The sequence below is a fragment of the Procambarus clarkii genome, chromosome 56, assembly GCF_040958095.1.
Source record: "Procambarus clarkii isolate CNS0578487 chromosome 56, FALCON_Pclarkii_2.0, whole genome shotgun sequence".
Lineage (NCBI taxonomy): Eukaryota > Metazoa > Arthropoda > Malacostraca > Decapoda > Cambaridae > Procambarus > Procambarus clarkii.
Genome location: NC_091205.1, coordinates 18,562,348 through 18,585,126, shown reverse-complemented (window position 1 = coordinate 18,585,126; position 22,779 = coordinate 18,562,348). Strand labels below are relative to the sequence as shown.

Sequence of the window (22,779 nt, the reverse complement as noted above, 5' to 3'; positions counted from 1 at the left end):
AGCATGACTGAGCTGAAAAGTAAGTTGTGTGGTGGCATAGAGGAACCCAACACTGCCCATTGTACCTCACTCGCTCTCTACAATGCTCACCTGTTTAAGAATCGTTTGAATCATTTGTGAAAGAGCCAACAGCGTTGAGCAACTCTGGAGTGAGAGCACTGATCTTATAATAAATTGCTTGTCTAAAGTTAGTTACTTTTAGTTTAGTTCATTTATTATGCACCCCATACCCATCTTGTGGGCGGTAGTGGAAGGGTTACAGAGGCACATGATGGGCTCAGAGACTGAACCCCACAATTCATTTAGTTAAGCAAGTTACAATCTTGATGAGCTAGTTACAAAATTCAGTATAAGTCGTCACATAATAAATGGGTTCGAGATCGACCACAAGTACAGTTTCTAAATTAAGCAACTGACATATGTGGAGAGCTAGTGTCACAATTGATATGTTTGTCCTGCACACCGCCCCCTCCCCCCATCCAGAGGGCAGCGGTGGATAGTTACAATCACATAGTTACTACCTACAGTTAGCAAACTGGGGATATTTGGCTAAATTTCTGGTAGCAGATCATTTTGAATGAAATATTTACACATTGCTGGAACATTGGTTATAGAATTGTCTCTAAATTCACGTATCTGTTCGCACTCCATCACATAGTGACGGAGGGTGTGCGAATAATTTTGTTGACACAGTTTACATATGGTCAGGTCTACATCGGCAGATAATGAGAATTCCCAGAGATACTTATAACCGAGTCTAAGCCGAGCAGTAGTAACATCTAGAAGTCTGCTGATTTTATTGGATGTCTGAAATGATGGCATAACTATGAACAACGCTCCACAATATGTACATTCTTGGAATTAAACAAATTAACCCTAGCTATAGGGAATTAAATATATATTTGCTCTCACAGCCAAAACATGATTGAAGCACACAATTACAATATTCAGTTGTCCCTCTCTGTGATCTTTTGTCCTCAGAAACATTTTACATTTAAGAAGTATATTATTAAACTATATTAATTTATAAATTTTATGTCGGTTCCTTAAATTATGATTAATCGATATATATTTACACAAAAATAAAAAAAAAATCAGGTTTAATTGCTGTCAAGTTCAAGTTCAAGTATGTTTATTGAGACAAGAAAAAATACATCTCAAAGGGATAGAGTAGCTTAGGCTATTTCTACCCCCCTCTACTTTAAGTCCCTCAAAGGGCGCACAAATTCAGTGAGTACAGATACACAAATCACAATACAACATTTAACATTGCAGATTAATATAGTAAGTGTTACAATCATTGGGGCAAAATTCTTGTAGTTCCTAAGTATTCTATCATATCATTATCACACATCCAAACAATTTGAAGTGCTACACTACTTATTTCCTTATTTCTATGGTTATCCATAAGTTGATACTTTAATACATAATGTTCTTCCAAGTTCAAGTAGGTTTATTGAGACAAGTTAAAAAAAAAAATCAGAGTAGCTTAGGCTGTTTCTACCCCTTCCCATACTTCAAGTCCCTCAAGGGGCGCACAAATTCAGTGAGTACAAATACAAGAATCCCATTTAACATATCAGGTTAATATAGTACTATCTAAGAATATAATAGTGTACATCCACCGCACTAGATTTTAACCCATTAACGCTCCAAGAATATATTCTCACTCTACTTTCATCCATGATTTAATAAAACTACCTTTGCCCTGTCTGTCACATTCCATGAGATACGAGATTTTCTCAGACAGACTCTCCCAACACTGTAACATTTTTGCTTTCTCCTCACTTGCACAACAGCTACTAGCATCAAAGGTGATCTTATTCATATCTAATTTCTTTTATATTTCTCTATACCGTTTTACTTTAACCTTTGTTTCAACATTTGTCACTACAGAAGGTTGAACGCTAACACTACTAGAAAGTTCATTTTCCTGACTATCCTCTATCATCAATACGTCATGTTCTTCCTTACTTTCTTCAACGCACGTTTCACTTTCCATTTCACGTCCTGTTTCACTTTCCACTTCACGTCCTATTTCACTTACTATTTCACGTCCTGTTTCACTTTCCATTTCACGTCCTGTTTCACTTTCCATTTCACGTCTTGTTTCACTTCCCACTTCACGTCCTATTTCACGTCCTGTTTGACTTTCCATTTCACGTCCTGTTTCACCACCATCTTAACCCCGTCTACCCTCCATAGCTAATTTTTCTAATGCCTCAGTCCTCTTGTCTAGTTTTTTTTAGATATTCCAATATTTGAGTACCAACCTCAGAGTTCACTATATTGTCCTCCACTGAAGAACAGTGGAGGAGTAATTTTATGTGATTTAAAGTCAGCTCTTCAGGCCCTTAGAAACCCATCATGCAAAATAGATACTAGGAATGTTTTAACATCCATTCTAAACAACATTTTGAATGCAAAAAGCAAGAATTTCAAAGTCTCATTTGTATGGATACCATCTCATATTCCGTCGGGTACTTATCAACTGGGTGCCAAGTCATGTGGGAATAATAGAAAATGACAGTGCAGATGAAGCTGCAAAACTTGCAACTAAGAGAAGAAATGTAGACATTTACATACCGCAGAGTCTATCACACATTAAGAAAGTAATTAGACACAGAGCGATGCAAAATATGTAGTGACCACAACACAGCAGTTGCAACATCAGGATCGGCGGATTGGTACAAGAATTCAACGACCTATGAGTCACTTATTTTGATGAAAGGGAGCAGTAGAACAACAGATGTACACTTACATTGCTACATTGCATCAGGCTTAGATACCCATGTGCATGGGAAATAGGCTTACAGGTTCCGGAAGATGAGAGGAAATGTCAGCACTGTGGAGAAATGCCCGACAGACCACTGGAGCATTATTTAACACAGTGCACAGTTACAAACCCATTAAGATTTCAACTTTGATTCAACAGAGCAGAAGAAGTTGTTAAACACACGAGGAAAATCTTACTGAAGCGACCATACGAGTCATAAATACTCATACTCCGCCCAAGTAAAACAGAAACAAACAACACTTAGTGGGCCAGCCAGAGGCTTAGGGCCCGCGCAGGAATATCCATACAAAAAAAACTCACATAGGTGTTGTCCAGAATGATGACACAGACCAGGCAGCTAAAACTACATGTGATAAGCCTGAAATTGAGTTGGAGATGGCCATTCCAATCCCAGATTTTGCTAGTGGAAGCTAATAGACCAGCCTTACATTTCATGTTCTCTCCTAATTCCATGTATGACTGGCCGTCAGGGTGTGTTGGATGAACTTGTAGCTGTTTTTTTTTATCTACACTGTGTGGTCTTTCATACAAAATAGGGTAGCAGCACATTGCTGTGTATACCTAAGCTTGTTAAAAGAGAAGGCATTATTTGAGAGGAATCCTATAGAACCTGGTAAAAAATAACTATAATATTTCCATGATTCAGTGCCTAGCTCTTATGAAAATCATAAAGTTATTAGTTATTCAAAGTTAGTTTATTTTTGTATTGAGGCAGGTATTTTCTCTCCTGATTTCATGTATGGCTAACCATTCTGTGAGATGGGAATATTAAATGAACTTAGAGATAGTTTTTTTTTATCTACATCGTGTAATCTTTCATATAGAATAAGGTAGCAGCCCATTGCTGTGTATACCTAAGCTTGTTAATAATAAAAAAATTATTCTCTCTCTCTCTCTCTCTCTCTCTCTCTCCCTCTCTCTGAGGTTACTGTAATATAATTCATATATAATACAAAATACATATAATTGTGTATATTTGTGTATAATTTGCATATAACTATATAATTAATAATTCACTGTGTCGTGGAACAGGCAGCCAGAGTGTATTCATTCACGTTAATGCATGTATGAATGTGTGTATAGGTGACATGAAGGAGAAACAAGTACTAAAACAATCTGGTAAATGACAAAATTATATTACACAATGCAGCACTGTGACAATCTTGTTTAGTGTTAACCACTTGTTCCGTCTGGAAACGGGCCAATCACCTGTTCCAGTTATTTAACGTTAAATAATCTTTTATTTTTTGTAATATAGTCTTGATATTTTATATTTAAAAACTGTATAAAATTACTATGTTGTTTATTAAAGTTCTATAATATTTCATTCATATTATACAACTATTGAGCTAAGAGAAGCATGAGGTCTGCTCTTGCCTTTAAATGTCCCGCCAATGACGTCTGCCACTGTTGTCAAGTGACTTCACATAATCGAGCCGGTTGTTCTTCCGAACCGATAATACTCGCTTTCGGGCTAATGAATCTCCTCATAATAAATATGGTAGATTGAACTTAAATATTCAGAGGCCATGTAATTTTTTAGCGTTGATTTATTTGTAATATAAACAATAATAATAATGATAATCTCTGCGTCTGTTATTCAATAGATATCGATGAGATTTCATCACGTGTAGACTGAACCTTTTAAATAGCAAGTAAATATTATTCAGATCCCTCTTTGTTGAGTCAGAATGCACGCAGGAGTTGCCAGGGAAGAGGGAAGCGATTAGATTCTGTTTTGTGATTCACACCTCGATTTGTGGCGTCTATAGCCCGCCCTGGCGACCGAGGAAAGTTTGGAACGAGTGAGGTCGGAGCAAACATGGAGGACATGGGAAAAATCACATAGTGTTTCGGTGGAGATCTGACCCACTTTTCCTAATGTTGGACTTCGATAAATTACCGATACACTCACTAGGTGGTTGTAGAAGGTGTATGCGAAAGCTTCAAACAAATTTGAAGCTTTCGATGCCGTTTTAATGGCACTATGAACCTAGACTCGCTAACTGCTGCTTTGTCTCATATTGGTAATCTGGTCGCCAGTTTGACAAAGAAAAACCTGAACTCTAGTGTTCAAGAGATTCAGGAAGTAAGTGTTTTCTTGTTTATTGTGTGTGTTACAGTGAAAGTGCTATATAAGGGGCTATATGTGGGCTTGTGTGATCAGCTGGTCCGCGTCGCCTGGTCATCTGCCGTCATCACCTGGACGCCGCCCGCGCCTGCTACCCCCACCTCAACACTCTGCTTGTTACACACACTCCTCTACTACTACTACTACTACTTCTGCCTTTATTATTGGGGTTTGAGTGGCTTGAGTTGTGGTGTTTGTGTGTGTGTGGGTGACAGTTTTGCTCGTGTGTGTGTGTGTGTGCTGAAGCTTCCTGCTGTTGGGGTAACTGCATTTCTCTTTCAGGTTACTGTAATGTTTCATGCTGTAGCTTATGCTATAGTTTAGGGCATGATAGATGGCGTGGTAGAGTGATGTTGCTACGGGGAATTGGAGCATTGAACAGATGTGTAATTTTTTATCACTTTGGCTTTGTTAGGTAATTATTGACTATTTGGAATTGTTTGGTATGCTTCTGCAAGATGATTAATATGGCTTGAGTAGACATCAGAAGTGCAATGTTTTGTGGTGGAGTATTGTAATCCACGGTAGTTGAGGTTTAACCCTTGGGCATCTGTTATCGTCATTTGTTGTTTCATGGGGTACTGCAGTTATCGTCATATGACAATTTAAATTATTGTCTGGGTTTTACGGGTATGATGCAAATAAGGATATAATAGGTCTATGTGAATGAAATGGAGTTTACTTTGACCCTTGAAAAAAATCCTGCTCATATTAGTTACTAGTAAATTTCTTTTTTAAATTTAAATTTCTAAATAGTTACTAGTGCAGTTTTCATATGACAATTATCACTGTGGGTGCACATTGGTGGCATACGCCTTAATTTCAATGTATACTCTCGCTCATATGGTGCCAATTAGGTCTTTACAAGCTTTACAATCGTAGTGGTCCATTTAATGTGAGGACTGGTTGAGCATCATTTGTCATGCTTGGGTAGAAGTTGTAAGAATTGGTAGTTAATCCATTTTGTTTGCCTTTGCATAAATTACTAATTTTGAGATAGGTCTTTTAATGTTTAATTTGTTGGACTGTGTTCTATGAAATGTTTGATAGATTAGTGTATTAGCCTGACTTTTATGAATTTAATTGAAATGTTGATACTGTTAGTACATTGTCAGTTCATAGATGCTGTTATGAGATAGGTGCCAAGAGTGTTTTGGTAATGCCATATTTGCCAGAGTACATAAGATTACAGAGTTGTTGCTTTGTAAATGAAATTCAGTATAGCACAATTCAGGTCTTACTACTTATAACTAGTGTATAAAAATATGTATGAATCCAATGTACAGTAGTTTAAGGATATACAGTGGAACTTCAATTAATGAAATTAATCCGTTCCTGGTTGATACCTGGTTGATGGGGTTCTGGGAGTTCTACTACCCAAGCCCGGCCCGAGGCCAGGCTTGACTTGTGAGAGTTTGGTCCACTAGGCTGTTGCTTGGAGCGGCCCGCAGGCCCACATACCCACTACAGCCCGGTTGGTCCGGCACTTCTTGAAGGAATAAATCTAGTTTCATCTTGAAAATGTCCACGGTTGTTCCGGCAATATTTCTTATGCTTGCTGGGAGGATGTTGAACAACCGCGGACCTCTGATGTTTATAGTGTTCTCTGATTGTGCCTATGGCACCTCTGCTCTTCACTGGTTCTATTCTGCATTTTCTTCCATATCGTTCACTCCAGTACGTTGTTATTTTACTGTGTAGATTTGGTACTTGGCCCTCCAGTATCTTCCAGGTGTATATTATTTTATATCTCTCTCTCGTCTTCTTTCTAGTGAGTACATTTTAGGGCTTTGAGACGATCCCAATAATTTAGGTGCTTTATTGCGTCTATGCGTAATGTATATGTTCTCTGTATTCCCTCTATTTCAGCAATCTCTCCTGCTCTGAAGGGGGAAGTGAGTACTGAGCAGTACTCAAGACGGGACCAAACTCGTCATGTTTAGAGGTTTTATCGAGTGGATTCTTGTGGTAAAGAATCTGCACATTTTCCAGCTTTGAATAGGGCTGTTAGTGTGCAACAATATTCCTTTTGAGAGCACTAATGTCTTAAAAAATATCATCATTGTTATAGCATCTCTTGTTTGGAAGGTTCTTGTTACCCAAGGGTAGGTCGGTGAGTAGGTAGATAATAATCATAGGTGTAACAGGTTTTGCATTAGGCCACTGAGTGTTAACACTGGATCAGACAACGAGACCACCAGACTCAATCTTTTGGAGTTGAATTATCACTGGGAATCATTTTGTCTTTCTTGCAAACTAACGGGTCTGGGCGAGACTCAATATGGGTGCCAGTTTTCCTGGTGTATTGTCTGAAAATAAATATTCTCACAATTTCTACAGATTTTAGATTCATAGCGGTCTGATCACATAATTACCTAGAGCTTGTACAGACTTAAGGTCTGATATTGTTGATATCCCTTCATTGCAACAACATGGTTTAAACTGTTGAGTTTGTGCTTGCCACCAGTGTATAGTGTTGTCTTCCAAACATCTGTACTGTTGATTTTTTCCATTGCAGTGTTTCTCCATGCAAGCAGAAATGCTATACCCTGTTCTCCACATAACCATTTTGTGGACAATCAGCCTGATGTGAAAAAATATTTTCCACTCTTGCACAATATTTGTTTGACAAGGAAGTTGCTGGTGTTAACATAAATGTTTTTTTCTACCATTTACACTACTTATGCATAATGTAACTGCATTGCTGTATACTGTTTAATGCTTTGTGGCTACATTTGAGTCTTTGAAAGGGTGACTAGGGATCATATCTCCAGGTCTACTCTACTGCATGAAAATTGCCACTGTAGAAGACACTGAAAAACAACAGGCAGATATAAATAAAGAAGGAAGATAGCTAATCATAGAAGGAAAACAGCATGTAAAAGATCACACCCTACCAGCAAGCATTCTTATATTGCCAGAATGAAAGTGGATGTATTCAAGAGGCACTAGGACAGGTTCTTGCAAAAAGTACTGGACCAACCAGGCTGTAGTGGATATGTGGGCCTGCGGGCTGCTCTAAGCAATAGCCTGTTGGACCAAGTTATCACAAATCGAGCCTGGCTCTGGGACGGGCTTGGGGAGTAAAACAATTCCTGAAATCCTCTCCAGGTATGCTCCAGGTATATGAATATAGAACAGGGGGAGCCTGCCTCTAGCATCTAGTTGATAACTGTAACAAAATCATGGAAGTTTAAGAAAAAAGATAATGCAAATGTTGTATGCATTGGCTTTGCAATGGCATTTTTTTTATTTTCAGTGAAATGAAATGCAAATTCCAAGACTGCCTTTTAAACATGTTGCAAATTTGCTGTTATTGATTAAACTATTGTCTTTACTTGTACAGTACATTATAAAATAATTTTGATGAATTGACAACATGGAATTCTTCCAACCCATCCTCCTGTTTAGATAGTACCTATTGTAAGGATTGTCAATAGTCACAAATTTGTACATACAGTACAGTACTTAGCTTTTAGGTAATTAGTATACTGGCTAGTAAGGTATTTTTATAATGAAGCTAAAAAACAAACTTAAATATTCCTAGGCCAAGTACGGTACAGTACTTTAACTTGAGATGATTGCGGGGCTCAGTGACCCCACTGCCCTGTCATCGCCCTCCTGGTATAGCACACGTGTACTATATTAGGCTCCAGATATTGTGTATTAAGCCTAGGAAGGTTAGGTTAGTTTAGTTTGTCAAAGCAACACAAGTAAAAAAAAAAGTCTTCCGGTTTGTCCAACTCAATAGTTCAGATTTCTACTTTCTAATTTCGTTGTACTGTATGTCGGTATATATACTATGGTCCTCATCGTTACTATAAGTACTACCAAAACGAGAGGATGGGCTGAATTATTCAGTGGAGCATCTTAGTGAAGGAATGTTGGTGGCAGTAATAACCAACTTCTCTTTCCTGCATCATTTTTCCTACTCCTTACCACCACTCCTCGCGTTACAACAATGGTCTGTATAGGATAAAAAAATAATATATACAAATAGTAATTATGTGATGATACTAAGGTTATTAGGCATTTAATTTATACTGTACAAGTTTTATAGTAATTAAGGATAGCATAAGGCTAATATGTAAACTGGCAGCATTAAGTTAGCAAAGGCTGGCAGACATTATTATGCAAGCCTAAGCATTTTAAAGACAATCTACCACTCTTGTAGTTGTATATAATTTGCTTCATTTTAGTTATGGATGCTCACATTAATAAACATTATATTTCTTCAAAATTTCTCTTTATCTATATAAATAAAAATGGAAATGTTCGTTTGGTCAAAATTGTTATTCTCCGAAAGTTCTTCACTGATTGCTTTGAAATTTTCACACAACGTTCCATTCACATCCGAGCGGGCTTTTATATACTATACAGATGCCACATCTGTGACGGGGAAAAAAAAAAAGCATTTTTTTTTTTTTTTTTTAAACTGTTTTTCATGTTTTTCATGTGAGGGAAATCTTCAAAACCTCTTTACTGATTGCTTTGAAATTTTAACACAACGTTGCATTCGAATAGGCGCACGTTTTACTATACCTACTACATTGATGCCACACCTGTGACACGTAAAAACATTTTTTTTTTTTTTTTAAACAGTGTCATCTGTTGCACGTAAGAGCAACACACGCTATACATTCTAAATTGTTACAATTCCATTTCAATGTTTCCGATTGCATTGACAAATGGAATTTTCATAGATTTCGATTTACAGTATTTTCATTTTAATTTAATTATTTTGTGTGACATTGCATTGGAATTGAGCTGATTTGTTTACCATACCGTTCATTTCGTAAGTACTGTATAGTTTATTTTTGTATTTTTTCATTGGTTTTTCATTTTTTTTTAACTTATGATGTTCCCATCACTGAAATATATCATTTGATGTTCCCAATTTTCTGATGGGAACATCAGATCATTTGGGAATGCATCGGAAGAGGGAGTGGGATATGGTGGGGAGGACAAGGGGACGGGAGTGGGGGATAGTTGTGAAAACGAGGGGATAGGGAAGTGGGTAATGGTGGGGAGGATGAGGGGACGGGAATAGAGAATGGTGGGGAGGACAAGGGGACCAGGGAGTGGGGGATGGAGGAGAGGGTGAGGGGATGGGAAGGGGGGAATGGTAGGGGAGGACGAGAGGAGGGGGAGTGGGAGATGGTGGGATGGACGATGGGATGGAGGAGTGGGGAGGACAAAGGGACGGGGAGGGGGGAAAATGGTAGGGAGGACAAGGGGACGGTGAAGTGGTGAAAGGTTGGGAGGATGAGGGGATGGGGGTAGTGAGGTGTGGTTGGGAGGACGTGGGGACGGGTATGGTGGGGAGGACCGAGAGCCTAGAAAAGTTGCTGTGGCTCAACAACGCATATGCGTTACTGAGCCACAGCAATGCATGGCTGGGTATACCTAGTTGTGAATAAAGTTGGAATATTGTATAATATTTGGTTAGGTTTTGTAAGAGTACAGTATTATGACTAGGCAGCACAGTGACTCACGTTAATGGTGGAGGAGGGCATCCGCCCGGTAAATTGGGATGGAGTAGCAGTTATTTTTATTTTGGAGTAACCCAAGAATGTTGCTTAATTGGAATGTTGCCTAATAGTATTGGAGGTGGGTCTTAATATAGAGTACAGGTACATGGTTGTACTTGTGGAATTTCCTTATAAATGGGTAATTTGTAATTATTTTGATTTTAGACAGTATTGTAAAGCTTTCAGTGAGTAAATTTATCTAAATCTTGAATGTATAATTGTGCAGCATGGTGTGAAAATTCTTATTGCTATGCATCTGGTTGCTAGTGGATAACAATGTTAGTGTTAACCTATGAAAAGGTAAACAAACTTAATTTGTATTATTACTTTATTTAATTATACAGTATGTAAGACATCAGTTTGGAATTATTTGTTTGAATATGTATAAAAATTAGTTTATAAGTGTAAAAATTTGGTATATATATATATATATTTTTTGTTCCATTTTAATAAGTGTTATTTTCTGATTGCTTATGCCTCCAAAGTTTAGAAAATAGCCATTATTCCCCACAAAATTTGTTGTGATATTTGCCTAAGATGTGCTTAGGGAAGATCTCTTGAAGGTACTTGGGGGTTGCTGACTCATGAAAGTGTCATGGATCTTGGTAAGGCGTTGGCAGCCTGCAAATTAAGTACCTTCAAGACCTTTGCCTAAGCTATCTTAGGCAAAGGTCGTATCCATTTTCTATAGTTTGGAGGCATGAACTATTAGAAAATGACACTTATTACCTAAGAACAAAAATGTTGTTACATTGTGTCATTTACGGTAAAAGAATTCTCCAAAATTTTGAACTGGTAGAGCACCAATTTATATCAATTTTGGTTGTTCCACTGTAAATAGCTGCTTCACACTGGGCCAATAGACTTTTAGCAGATTCCCTTCTTATTTTGTTTTTAACCATATGCAAATCATTCAATCACCACATGACCTGTAAAAAGAGGTAATTGGATATGTTCATGCAGGACGTTGCCTGATAAACCTGGCTATGATAGATATGTAAGCTTATGGGCCAGGTAACGGGTAACAACCATACTATGGTGGATATGTAGGCCTATGGGCCACTGACAGTAACAACCATGCTATGGTAGATATGTAAGCCTATGGACCACTAAAAGTAAGAACCATGCTGATTAAGTTATCACCTGAAAAGCCTGGTCCCTGGCCACACACTTAACCATACTCCAATCCATTTCCATAATGGTTACATCTATCTAGATTGGATTTGTAGTTTTGCTATGAGCGAGTTGTGTACGGTGTTGCATAACACTACTGTATTATGTACCGTAAGGTCTTCTGTCCATTTACTCTTATGAATTTGTACCTTTCTCACTCTTAATTCTTTAAGGCAATAGTTGGGAATGTTCACACTTCTAATACCAGTCTTTCTCTGGTTTCCATATGGTAGTCTGCATGTAATCAATCATCAAAATTGTAATTCCTATTTGAAGGCTTTATTATCTTTGTACACATCTTGGTACTAATAATAGATGACTAGAATGAGGGAGAAAAAATTTATGCATTGCTATTGATAAAAGAACTTGTCACCAAAATTGTAAATTTATTCCAATATGCATAATGAGGTACAGTACTGTACTTCTGTATATAAATACCTCCTTGTGTATAGACAGCTCTTGATTTGCATGGGGTTATATTTTTGTAAAACTTGCAGGGTTTTCATCTTCACTCAAGTCAATCTTTGAAGGTACAATATTACAGTATATTGAAAGAATAGGATTGCATCTCGGAGACCTCCAAAAGTGTACTTTCTGTGTTAGCCCTCTCAGTAGCTCATCATGGCTTATGTCACTGGCACCAGGGGGCTGGAGGATCCCGAGACACGCTCGGCAAATCGGAAGCAGGTATCGATATCTGGCCCGCTTGAAGAGTTGAGGGGAACAAATGGAGATTATAAATCGTCCCACTATTGAGGTTAATTGCTCGTGAAGTTAAACAGTAGAACAAAGCTACAGTATCTATATCTATGATATAAAAATTAAAAAAGCAAATGACCCAATGTCATCAGTCAGGTATCCTCCAGTCTTGCTTGGCATGCCTCAACCCCTAAAACAGCTCTAGGTGGAGACTGCATTTTGTTAACAGATAAATGGCTGTCCAATGCAGAAGCTTGATGAAAGTTTCATAAAAGTGTGTTTGCCAGAATTCAAATGACTGATTCTGATTCGGTATGCTCGAATGAGAATGACAGTAGATGAGAAAGTGACAGCACTGACAGTTTGATGGTGCAAACATTATAACAGACATCGATAGATTTTGCCTTCTGCAAATTCTATGTAAAGGGCATTTGCAGACATAGATATTCTGGAAATAGAAAGGGATTAGAATGCAGCCACCACCATCCTAGAAAATGTCTAAATATACTTTGGAAAGGAAAATGTCTCTTCTGATCAACATGTAGGTTTTTCCATCCTGACGTGTGAAATCTCACTTGAGGACAAAGTTTTATGACCTCAGTTGCCCATACTTAAATGTGAAAGGCACAGAACGCTACATAAAGAGTGGCAAGCAAGATAATTGATTTGGAGGAAAGTCAAATACTGTAATTTTTTATACCCGGATAAGAGGTTTCAAAAGGTGGAACAGTGTGTATGGAACTGGCTGAAAGACCCACTTGCATACCGGAATCACAAATACAATTATATCCCACAGCAGAGTGACAACTATGACAGGCAACAACCCTTCAACAATAAGTACTGGTCAGAATAAATCCGATATACACACGCATAATGAAACTGCCAGAAAAATTTCCCAGTCAAATTACCCCAAACAGAGTACAGTAACCTCATTCATCTTTGTCAACATACAAGGACTAAAAACGGGTAAAAAAACTAAGTACCGTTCATAAATGGCTTCCTCACCAAGTCAAATGCAGTATTTTGAGCTTTCACAGAAACCCATGCAGGGGAACAATTGGACAGTGAGATCTGGATACCAGAATATAATCTATAAAGATCCTTATCCTTCCCTATTCAGATAGGGTAAATAGGTCACATGGTCACAGGTATAATAGATCTGTATATTAGAGAAGATCTTGTATGCCTGGAATGCCTTAACCTTACAAATGAGGTGGTAGAAGTACTAAAAGTAAAAATGGAGAAAGTAAACTTGGTTATTATTCTAATATACAGTTTAGCGCCCTCTGATTATTCCGCACATTTGATGGTGCTACATAGCCTTCCCGGTTTGGTGCCTTCTTTTGATAATTACTTCCTTATTCTAATATACAAACCACCAGATGCAATGGCTGAGGAATTAACAGAACAGGTAAACAAAATAGAGTAGTCTCGATAATCTGGCAAACCCAGTACCTGATATTATCTACCTCACAATACCTAGGAGACTTCAACCTGCCAAGTCAAAGATGGAGAATAGCAAACAATAGTATTATAGCAGAAAATCTGCCTGAACATTAAAAATTAGAGAACTACTTAAGAGTTTGTGACATTTTCACTCAACCAGCAGATAATAGTCAATTAGGAACAAAAATATTCCAGATCTGATCTTCACAAATAATGAAGAAATAATAAGGGACATTTCAATCTCTCATACCACATACTCGGATCACAAACTCATTGAAGTGCTAACTAATATCAACACTCGTAATATGCCTAAAAATGATCAACCGAGAGGGGTTATTCAATAAATTCAATTTTAATAATAAAAAAGCAAAGACTGGGAAAAAATAAACAAGGAACTTACATTCAGTGGGAAACTGTTCTAAATACAGTAATAGAAATCCCACACTAGGAATAGAACATCAGACTTCCGAAGCATATAAAGTCTGTCTAAAACGATCCTTTGTGGAAAGCCAGGAAGAGGATCAGATTAGAGAATGCAGACAGTACTACGAAAGAAGGAAAATTACGGAAATGCTTAAGCAGGCAAGACTATCTCTACAAAGAAGTAATTTAAACGAAGATGAGGTAAATCAAGCAGAGACTGAAGCATTCATATCAGATTGATGAAATGCAATTAGAACAAAGCCATACAAGAGAGCAAAAAAACACAAAATATTTCTATACATATGCAAATTCAAAAGTAAAAACCATGATCGGTATTGGACCTATTCTTACAAGTGAAGATTCATACACAGAGGATGGCAGAAATTAGTGAAATCCTGTAAAAACTGTGTGAGGACATGTTTAGCACCCCATAAACAGCATGAAAGTGGAAGATCCAGACAGCTTATCTATGGGAGATATCTAAACCCCTGAGAATATAACTGATATCAACATGAACGCTTCAAATTTTGAAAAAGAAATTGACAAAATGCCCATGGATTCAGTGCTGAGTCCAGACTCATGGAATTAATATTTATAAAGAAATGCAAAGTGCCAGTACTGTATCACAGGCACTCGGTATAGTGGGGAGAAGCAGCTTGGACACGGAGGAGATAGCAGCTGCGCTTAACTACTGCACTTCGCAAAGCACCTTAAGGCACTCTGAAGGCTGTGATTTTTTTTAATTGGGCCATATTTTAGGGTTTTTTAATGTTTTTATCGTTCTTTGTGATTTGAAATGAAAATGATTGAGTTTGGAAACATTTTGACATTAACATTAGCTGAACATTTATATAAACAACAAAAATATGTCCTTAACAACTACACCGTGAAACTTTTGCCAAAAATAGGTGCGCAGTGTAGGGGTTAAATCAGCAGACATAGATAACCCCTCTACACAAGGGAGGGAGCAAAGCATTTGCTAAGGATTATAGACCAGTTGCATTAATGCCCCACATAATAAGTATTTGAGTGAGAGAACAGGAGGCACCGTGGACATCTTCAAGAGAAAACTAGACTGTTTTCTAAAAGACGTTCCGGACCAACCGGGCTGTGGTGGGTATATGGGCCTGCGGGCTGCTCCAAGCAACAGCCTGGTGGACCAAACTCTCACAAGTCAAGCCTGGCCTCGGGCCGGGCTTGGGGAGTAGAAGAACTCCCAGAACCCCATCAACCAGGTATCAGGTCACCAGTTTCATGGAGACCAATAGCCTCCACAACCCAGGCCAACATGAATTTAGAGCGGGAAGATCATGCCTCTCACAGCTACTTGACCTACAACAAAATCACAGAGGCATTAGAAGAAAAGTGCTGCATATCCTTCCAGGCTTGGTGCCTTCATTTGATAATTATTTAATTAGAAGAAAAACAGAATGCAGATGTGGTATACACAGACTTTGCAAAGGCATTTGATAATTGTGACCATGGAGTCATGGCTCACAAAATTAAGTCAGTGGGAATAACAGGTAAAGTCAGATGGTGGATATTAAATTTTCTGTCGAACAAATAAAATAATCCAAGCACAGTTAAAAGCTCTGTACCACTGGGCACGGTCCTTGTACCACTGCTTTCCCTTATTCTCATATCAGATATAGACAAAAATACAAGTCATAGCTTTGTATCATATTTTGTAGGTGACAGTCATGAAAATGACTTCTGGTGAAGATATTGAAAACTACAAACCGATATTAAAAAAGTTCATCAGTAAAGTAAAAATCAACTAGGCAACAGAAAATAACATGATGATGATGATATTTTATTTGGGAAAAGTACATACATGGATGCAGAGTTACAAACATACTATTGGATTTATAGATAGAGCTAGTACATACAATACCTCAAGCCGATACTTAAGTGATAAATTCCAGGTACTCGGGTAAGGTAAAAATGAGGACCTTAAACAAAATACAGTGCCTAGGGTACAAAACACAAATCTGCCCATAGTAGGAAAGCAGCATGTAAAGGATCTGGGAATAATGATGTCTGATGACCTAACATTTAGGGAGCATATGCATTTCCAGCAGCCAAAAAAATGAGAGGATGGATTATGAGAACTTTCAAATCCTGGCATCCCATCACAATGCTTGTACTATTCAAGTCACTTGTGCTGTCCCACCTTGAGTACTGCTCAGTACTCACTTTCCTCTTCAGAGCAGGAGAGATTGTTGAAATAGAGAGAATAGAGAATATATATACATCACGCATAGGCATGATAAAACGCCTAAACTATTGGGATCGTCTCGGAGCTCTCCAAATGTACTCCCTAGAAAAGAAACGAGAGAGGGGTATATACCTCTATAATATACTGTATATTATAGAGGTATATTATACAAGTCAAATAATATACTGTACACGTGGAAAATACTGGAGGGACCAGGTCCGAACTCTACACAGTGAAAGAACATACTGGAGTGAATGATTTGGAAGGAAATGCAGAATAGAACCAGTGTAGTGCAGAGGTGCCATAGGTACAATCAGAGAGCACTGTATAAACATCAGAGGTCCACTGTTGTTCAACATCCTTCATAGAGTAGAAAATAAACAGATCGTTTATGATGACTACCTGCAAGATACTGAGAGGAATAGACAAGGTACACAAGGTAACCTTGTTAATTAAATTGGGGGGGGGTGACAAGACATAGGTGGAAGCTGAAAACTCAAGTATTGAAATGAAACTTAAGGAAATACTCAGGGAATAGACTGAAAGAAGTCACGAAGGCCATCTTCATCCACAGCTTAATTGCTGATACAACAAAACTAAGAAATTTAACAAAAATAATACACCAGGTGTAGTCTCTGTTCACTATCAGGTATTTTCTTGAGGTTATCTTGAGATGATTTCGGGGCTTAGTGTCCCTGTGGCCCGGTCCTCGACCAGGCTTCCACCCCCCAGGAAGCAGCCCGTGACAGCTGATTAACTCCCAGGTACCTATTTACTGCTAGGTAACAGGGGCATCAGGGTGAAAGAAACTCTGCCCATTGTTTCTCGCCGGCGCCTGGGATCGAACCCGGGACCACAGGATCACACGTCCAGTGTTCTGTCCGCTCAGCCACCGGCTCCCCTGGTAAGTATCATCTTTGACTTTCCTACAGCTGCACCTCCACCTATACTTCCAGCCTTTGCTATTACTCTAGTGTCACGTTGCCCTGGCCTGTGCACATTACATTAGCTTGTATCATTACACTGGTCTAATTTATAATTACTGTACTGTAAACATCCTGTTTATATCCTATGATATGCTGGCTCTGAGAATTAGTTATCTATGGAGCTGACACAAAATGTGTCTTGTATGCTGACAAGAGAAGATTTTTTGGTTGATAGGAAGAATAATTTCTTTCTTCTGATATATATTGGGGTGGGGTATGAATGGCAGGTATAGATTTGGAGTTTAATTGAAGGTTCCTGGTTTACTTTGTGCAGATCTAGAAACTGGCATGTGGTAACATTACATAAGGCTACGTACATAGAATTCATATTATTTAATGGTCATAACAAGGGGTTATCTTTATTTTGTTTTCCTTACTGTATTCTCAATAAGTTTGGCAGCTTCCATTACAAACACACATTGTGTGTGGGGGGTCAAGGTTGTTTAAACTTGAAAAATTCTGATATATTTTTAATGATTTGTAAATTATCAGGTGGTGTGTCAGTTTGGTGGAGAGGCAGAGCGACACTTGTACCGGGTGCTGATTGGTCACCTGGAGTGGTCTGGACCTCAGGGAGTAGAAAGTCATCGACCCTCACCAAACAATAATAATAATAATAAGGTATTGTATGTTTTATTTTATTATGCCTATTTTGAAGTGGATCACAGTTTTGTAATTGTAATTTGCATTGTGGTAATTGACTTTCATTCTGTAACTAATTAATGGTTGCAGTGGGGGGGGAGGTGTTCAGGATATACTGTAGATTGCTTTTTAGTGTTATAACAACCTGGTGCCCTGATGGTATAGTATAAATTACTCTATTTCCTTTATCCCGTGCAGTATTAGTTGGGCCTATTGTAGGGAGATCGTTTGCCATTATCCTCGACTTTATGTATTGTACACACTTAAATAGCACATTATTTATGCACACACAACCATAGTTTATCATGTGAAATACATAATAGTTTAAATTGTATAATTATACCTGTAGTTGAATGTGCTGCTGAGAATTTTTTTTTTTACATAAGAGCAGTGGTGTTATCAGAAGACTGTGTGTTCCAAGATGTTTATTTCTAATTTCCTGGATTGTGTGGTGATTTTACCCTTGCAGTATAGTACCTAGTATGCAGACACATTTTTATATGAAAGTGGACACATCTCAATACTGAACGGAAAGAACATTTTGTGTTGGGTTACAAGTGTAGATTTTTACAGGTAAATAGTTAAGCCACTCACATGTTGTGCTGTACAGTAATGCCAAGAAAACTGTGGGGGAAAGCCCAAGTCATGAGGCACTGCGGACTCTGAGCAGATGAGTTCACTAGGCTTTCTGACCATACATGACGGGATAGCTCTAACCTCTGTTGTCCTAAAAAGAAAGCAAAGGCAAGAAAAACAAAGCCAGAAGCCAAGTTGGAAAACAAGGCATGACTAGGACACAGGTTGTAGCAGCAACCAGTGTAGGCCTAAGCAAAAAATACTTGTCACTAGGCAGTACCAGAGGTTGTGAAGCAAATAGCTCGGGTACTACTGTACTCTACTGCAAACAAACTGGTATAAAAGTTCAAGGATGTGAAACTACATCTTCATGTACTCTACATATATAAGAATATAATAAACTATTTATACAAACAAAACAGTTTAATGATAAACAAGTCTTGTGTTGTGGGTGAGTTGCTGCTATCTGTAGGTGATACAATGTATTTGGTTGCTGGGCACTTAGTGGGCACTAGGCTGAAGGCCTTGATTGTTGGTTATCTTTTAATCCCAAAGGGAGACCTTTCATAGCTTTTGAGTTTACATAGAATGTGTTGTGTGTTGGTCGTTCCAGACTGGACTGAGTTTTAACTCCGGTGACCTTCAAGCATATTTTCCAACTTTGGCCATAACAAAAGTTACCTGTGGCACCAATGCCAAGAACATTACCTGCCAGCCTAGCTCAATCCTTGTCCATAAGGTCAGAAAGGTTACCTTGTGGTGCTTTGGGGCTTAGCGTCCCCACGGCCCGGTCGTCGCATGTGTTTTGTCCAAGGTGGTGGAAGTTGCACACTATACAGCAACCCACTTCTAAACTTGATTACGGTATATTTTCAAATCAATTACAATATTTATGAAATTACTCGTTAACAAATATTTGTTAAATTATTATTTTGGTAATGTAAATTGTTTAATGTGAATCGTGGTCTTTATATTGAGGTTGGTGATGTTGAGGGGTGGAGGGACCCCAAGAAACTTTTAGAAAGCTGGCAGGCTATTGCCAGAGCCATCCATTAAGTATAGGAGTTATTAAATAGACCTCAGTGAGTGGTCAACTCACAACTAAAGCAAATATTACATTACTTGCAGTGTGTGGCATAAGGGTTCAAATATTTAGCTTATGAACTGTGTGTGCTTTCTGTGCTAGAGGGCAGAGTTGCAATAGACAGTTGGTAATTTTTTTTTTTAATAAAGTCCAGGTAATAACAATTACATTAATTTTCAGGACAAAGAGACTACCTGTAGTGTTGGCATAGCCACACTTACGTGGTCATCCACTAGTGGGGGGGCTGGTGCCCTTCTCTTGCAACATTTGGCTACTACACTTCCTCCAACATCTTTCATTGCTAACCTTGCCATTGCCACTGCCAACCCACCAAATCCCAGCAAGGTAATTTATATGATGCTTATGTGTTTTATTGAATAATGACTGGCCACCTCTCGAAGCCCGAGTGTTTATGTATTTTGAATTAAGATTTTAATTGCTGAAAAGGAGCTACAACTAAAGTAGCATACTCATTATGTCTTTACTTAATTTTTAGCAAAATAAATGTTGTGGAAAGTTTTCTTTACAGGAAGTTGTATAGAATGAGGCAATCTATGTATAGGCCTTTATTACATACTGTATACAAATTTAATGATCAGAAGTACTGTACACACACATCCATAAAGGGAAATAATTGGGATTCCTTTTCTTAATGTGAGAGGGATGTACAGTACCATATGTATACTGCAGTGCCTCTTCTTTGTGCTTGCTAAACTATTCTTTTTCACATAAAATAGTCAGTGAAATCTTTACCTATGTGATAACAAGCTAAGTCTATATAATTTTTTTTAATTTATACTTCATATTTCTTCTTGAATTTAACATTTATATCTTTAAAATATACATTCATGTTATGGGATTTACTCCTCAACTTGATTCCCAGAGTCAATTTGAAAAAAATGTAAATTAAATGAAAATCTGAGTTTAGAATGAAAAATTTATTAAAAACTGCAGAATTAGTCTGTCATGTAAAACAACAAACTACAATCATTGCTCTAGAAATCTACTACACTGTATAAACAATGAAATGTAAAAATAAACATAGCTGAGTTGCCAGCTTAGACTCCCTCATGCAGTTAGTTGTTGGGAAAACAGTAGTTTGCAGTATCAAGTCCCTATCCTTGGATATCTGTCGAAGTTCCACATTTAGTTTGTAAAGAAATAACTAATTTAATACAGCGAAAAAGCACTGAATCAACTTGGTGCACGCTATCCAATCCACATAACAGAATTATTTGTAGCCTGGCGTAATGATACAAAATCTCTATACAGGTATTAATAAATATCAATTTGAATAAACTTTTTAAATAGTTTCCATCCAACTTAATATCACAACACTAGATCAAGGTTGAGAAACTATTACTTGCTTGTTTGGGGTAGAAACAAACCAGATTAACTGGGACCCAGGAGAAACGGTTAAGTGACAGATACACAAATTGACTTCTATTATAATACCAAACAGTCACAACTACAGTATACTTAGAACAGGTGCCCTGGTGCTCAGGTCGATGTCTTTAACCGACCTTATGTCATTGATGTACAGTATAAATGAGTAGGGTATTTCTTGTTTGCTAGGCTGGTACACATTGCGTCCAGCTCAGCTAGTAGTTTTTAGTACTGTACTGTTAATAGTTATAGTGCATAACATGGAGCTATAATATATTGTGGGTATTATTTAATTTGTATTGTCTCTGGAACTTCACTAGTAATTCGGAAAGAATTAAGTTAATGGTTCCTAAAGTTTAGAAAGGCACACGAGGATGCATTAGGCCCAACAACCAAGGTGTTGTGGTGTCTTGATGATACTCTGCTCCATTACTATGACGTGTCCCTCCCATAAGCCCTCATGAACGGGAGGCGGGAAACTTTATTTAATTTAATCAGTGATTGTTCACCAATATGTTTTTGGCTTTAATAAATGCCTTGGCTCAGAGAAATCACATTAGCGTGATATATATGAATGAATAAATTCACAAGTCTTGATGACGGTTCAAACCTATGCCCTGGGTATTCCCAGTGCACTCTAGTCGACTACACCACGACATGGTCAGAAGAATTGCAACCTGGGGTACTACTGCACCACGACATGGTCAGAAGAATTGCAACCTGGGGTACTACTGCACCACGACATGGTCAGAAGAATTGCAACCTGGGGTACTACTACACCCTCAAGGGTCCCAAGGCTTCTACTGAAGCCTAACCCTGGTTAGGCTTCAGTGTCCATGTTTCTCCTTTGTCCATGTGTTGCTTGCTGGTGGGCTGTAAGCATTTACGATTATGTTTATTATCCTGATTACAGACCTGTAATGCCATTATGTCAACGTTTTGAGGATTTTCAGTTGTTAACTCTCTTACCTTCAGGTGGTCTTTTACCAGCACAGCCACTCCTCCCCCTTTCCTAGTTTTCGTGTCACATCTCCAAATTGAGTAGCCCCTTGGGAATATGACCGTATTAAAAATATTTTCTTCGTTTTGTCTCTGTTAGTACAACAATATCTGGGACCCTGAGCTGAATTATATCTTTGTTATGTCGCCTTCTTTTATCCCTTCTTCGTTCACAGATAAACTGCTGAAAGCTCTTTGGAAAACAAATCCCATATTTCATATTTTGTAAAAATTACAAGGGTTGCTAGAGGAGCTGATACTTTTAAAAGGGTGGCACTGGGGGTGACCTGACCTGTTACACTTCCATACCCTCAGTGTATCATCTTGGAAAGTTGTGTGATGCTTCTGGCCTCCTTTAGACAGATATACAGACTTGCATTCTCTTTATAGATAGATATTTCAGTATAATGTATAGTAAATTTTATTTTACCTGGTATTTTGTTATAGCTTAATGTTTTCATGTTACACTGTTTCTTCTGCAGTTCATCAAGCCACAGTGGGTTACTGGAGTGTGCAAGGCACTCAGGCTTTCCCGCTTACAGGAAATTACTCTTTGTTTATACCTTCTTCAAGCAACTAATTCAGAAGTTCGTAACCAGTCCACAGCACTCCTCAAAGCCAAACTTCCAGATCTTGTACGAGCTTACGTCGACACTGGTGAGTGAAATATGATCATTAATAGTTTGGC

At 38.1% G+C, this 22,779-nt stretch overlaps 1 protein-coding gene across 1 annotated transcript in view; it reads left to right on the top strand.

Moving 5' to 3' along the window:
- The first annotated feature begins 4,575 nt into the window (after nucleotides 1-4,575).
- Nucleotides 4,576-22,779, top strand: part of Not1 (CCR4-NOT transcription complex subunit 1) — a 126,867-nt gene continuing 108,663 nt past the window's right edge. The window contains 4 exon segments of the mRNA XM_069305801.1: nucleotides 4,576-4,886; nucleotides 17,897-18,025; nucleotides 19,887-20,051; nucleotides 22,574-22,748. Coding sequence (XP_069161902.1) covers nucleotides 4,785-4,886; nucleotides 17,897-18,025; nucleotides 19,887-20,051; nucleotides 22,574-22,748 — 571 coding nt within the window. The 5' untranslated portion in view covers nucleotides 4,576-4,784.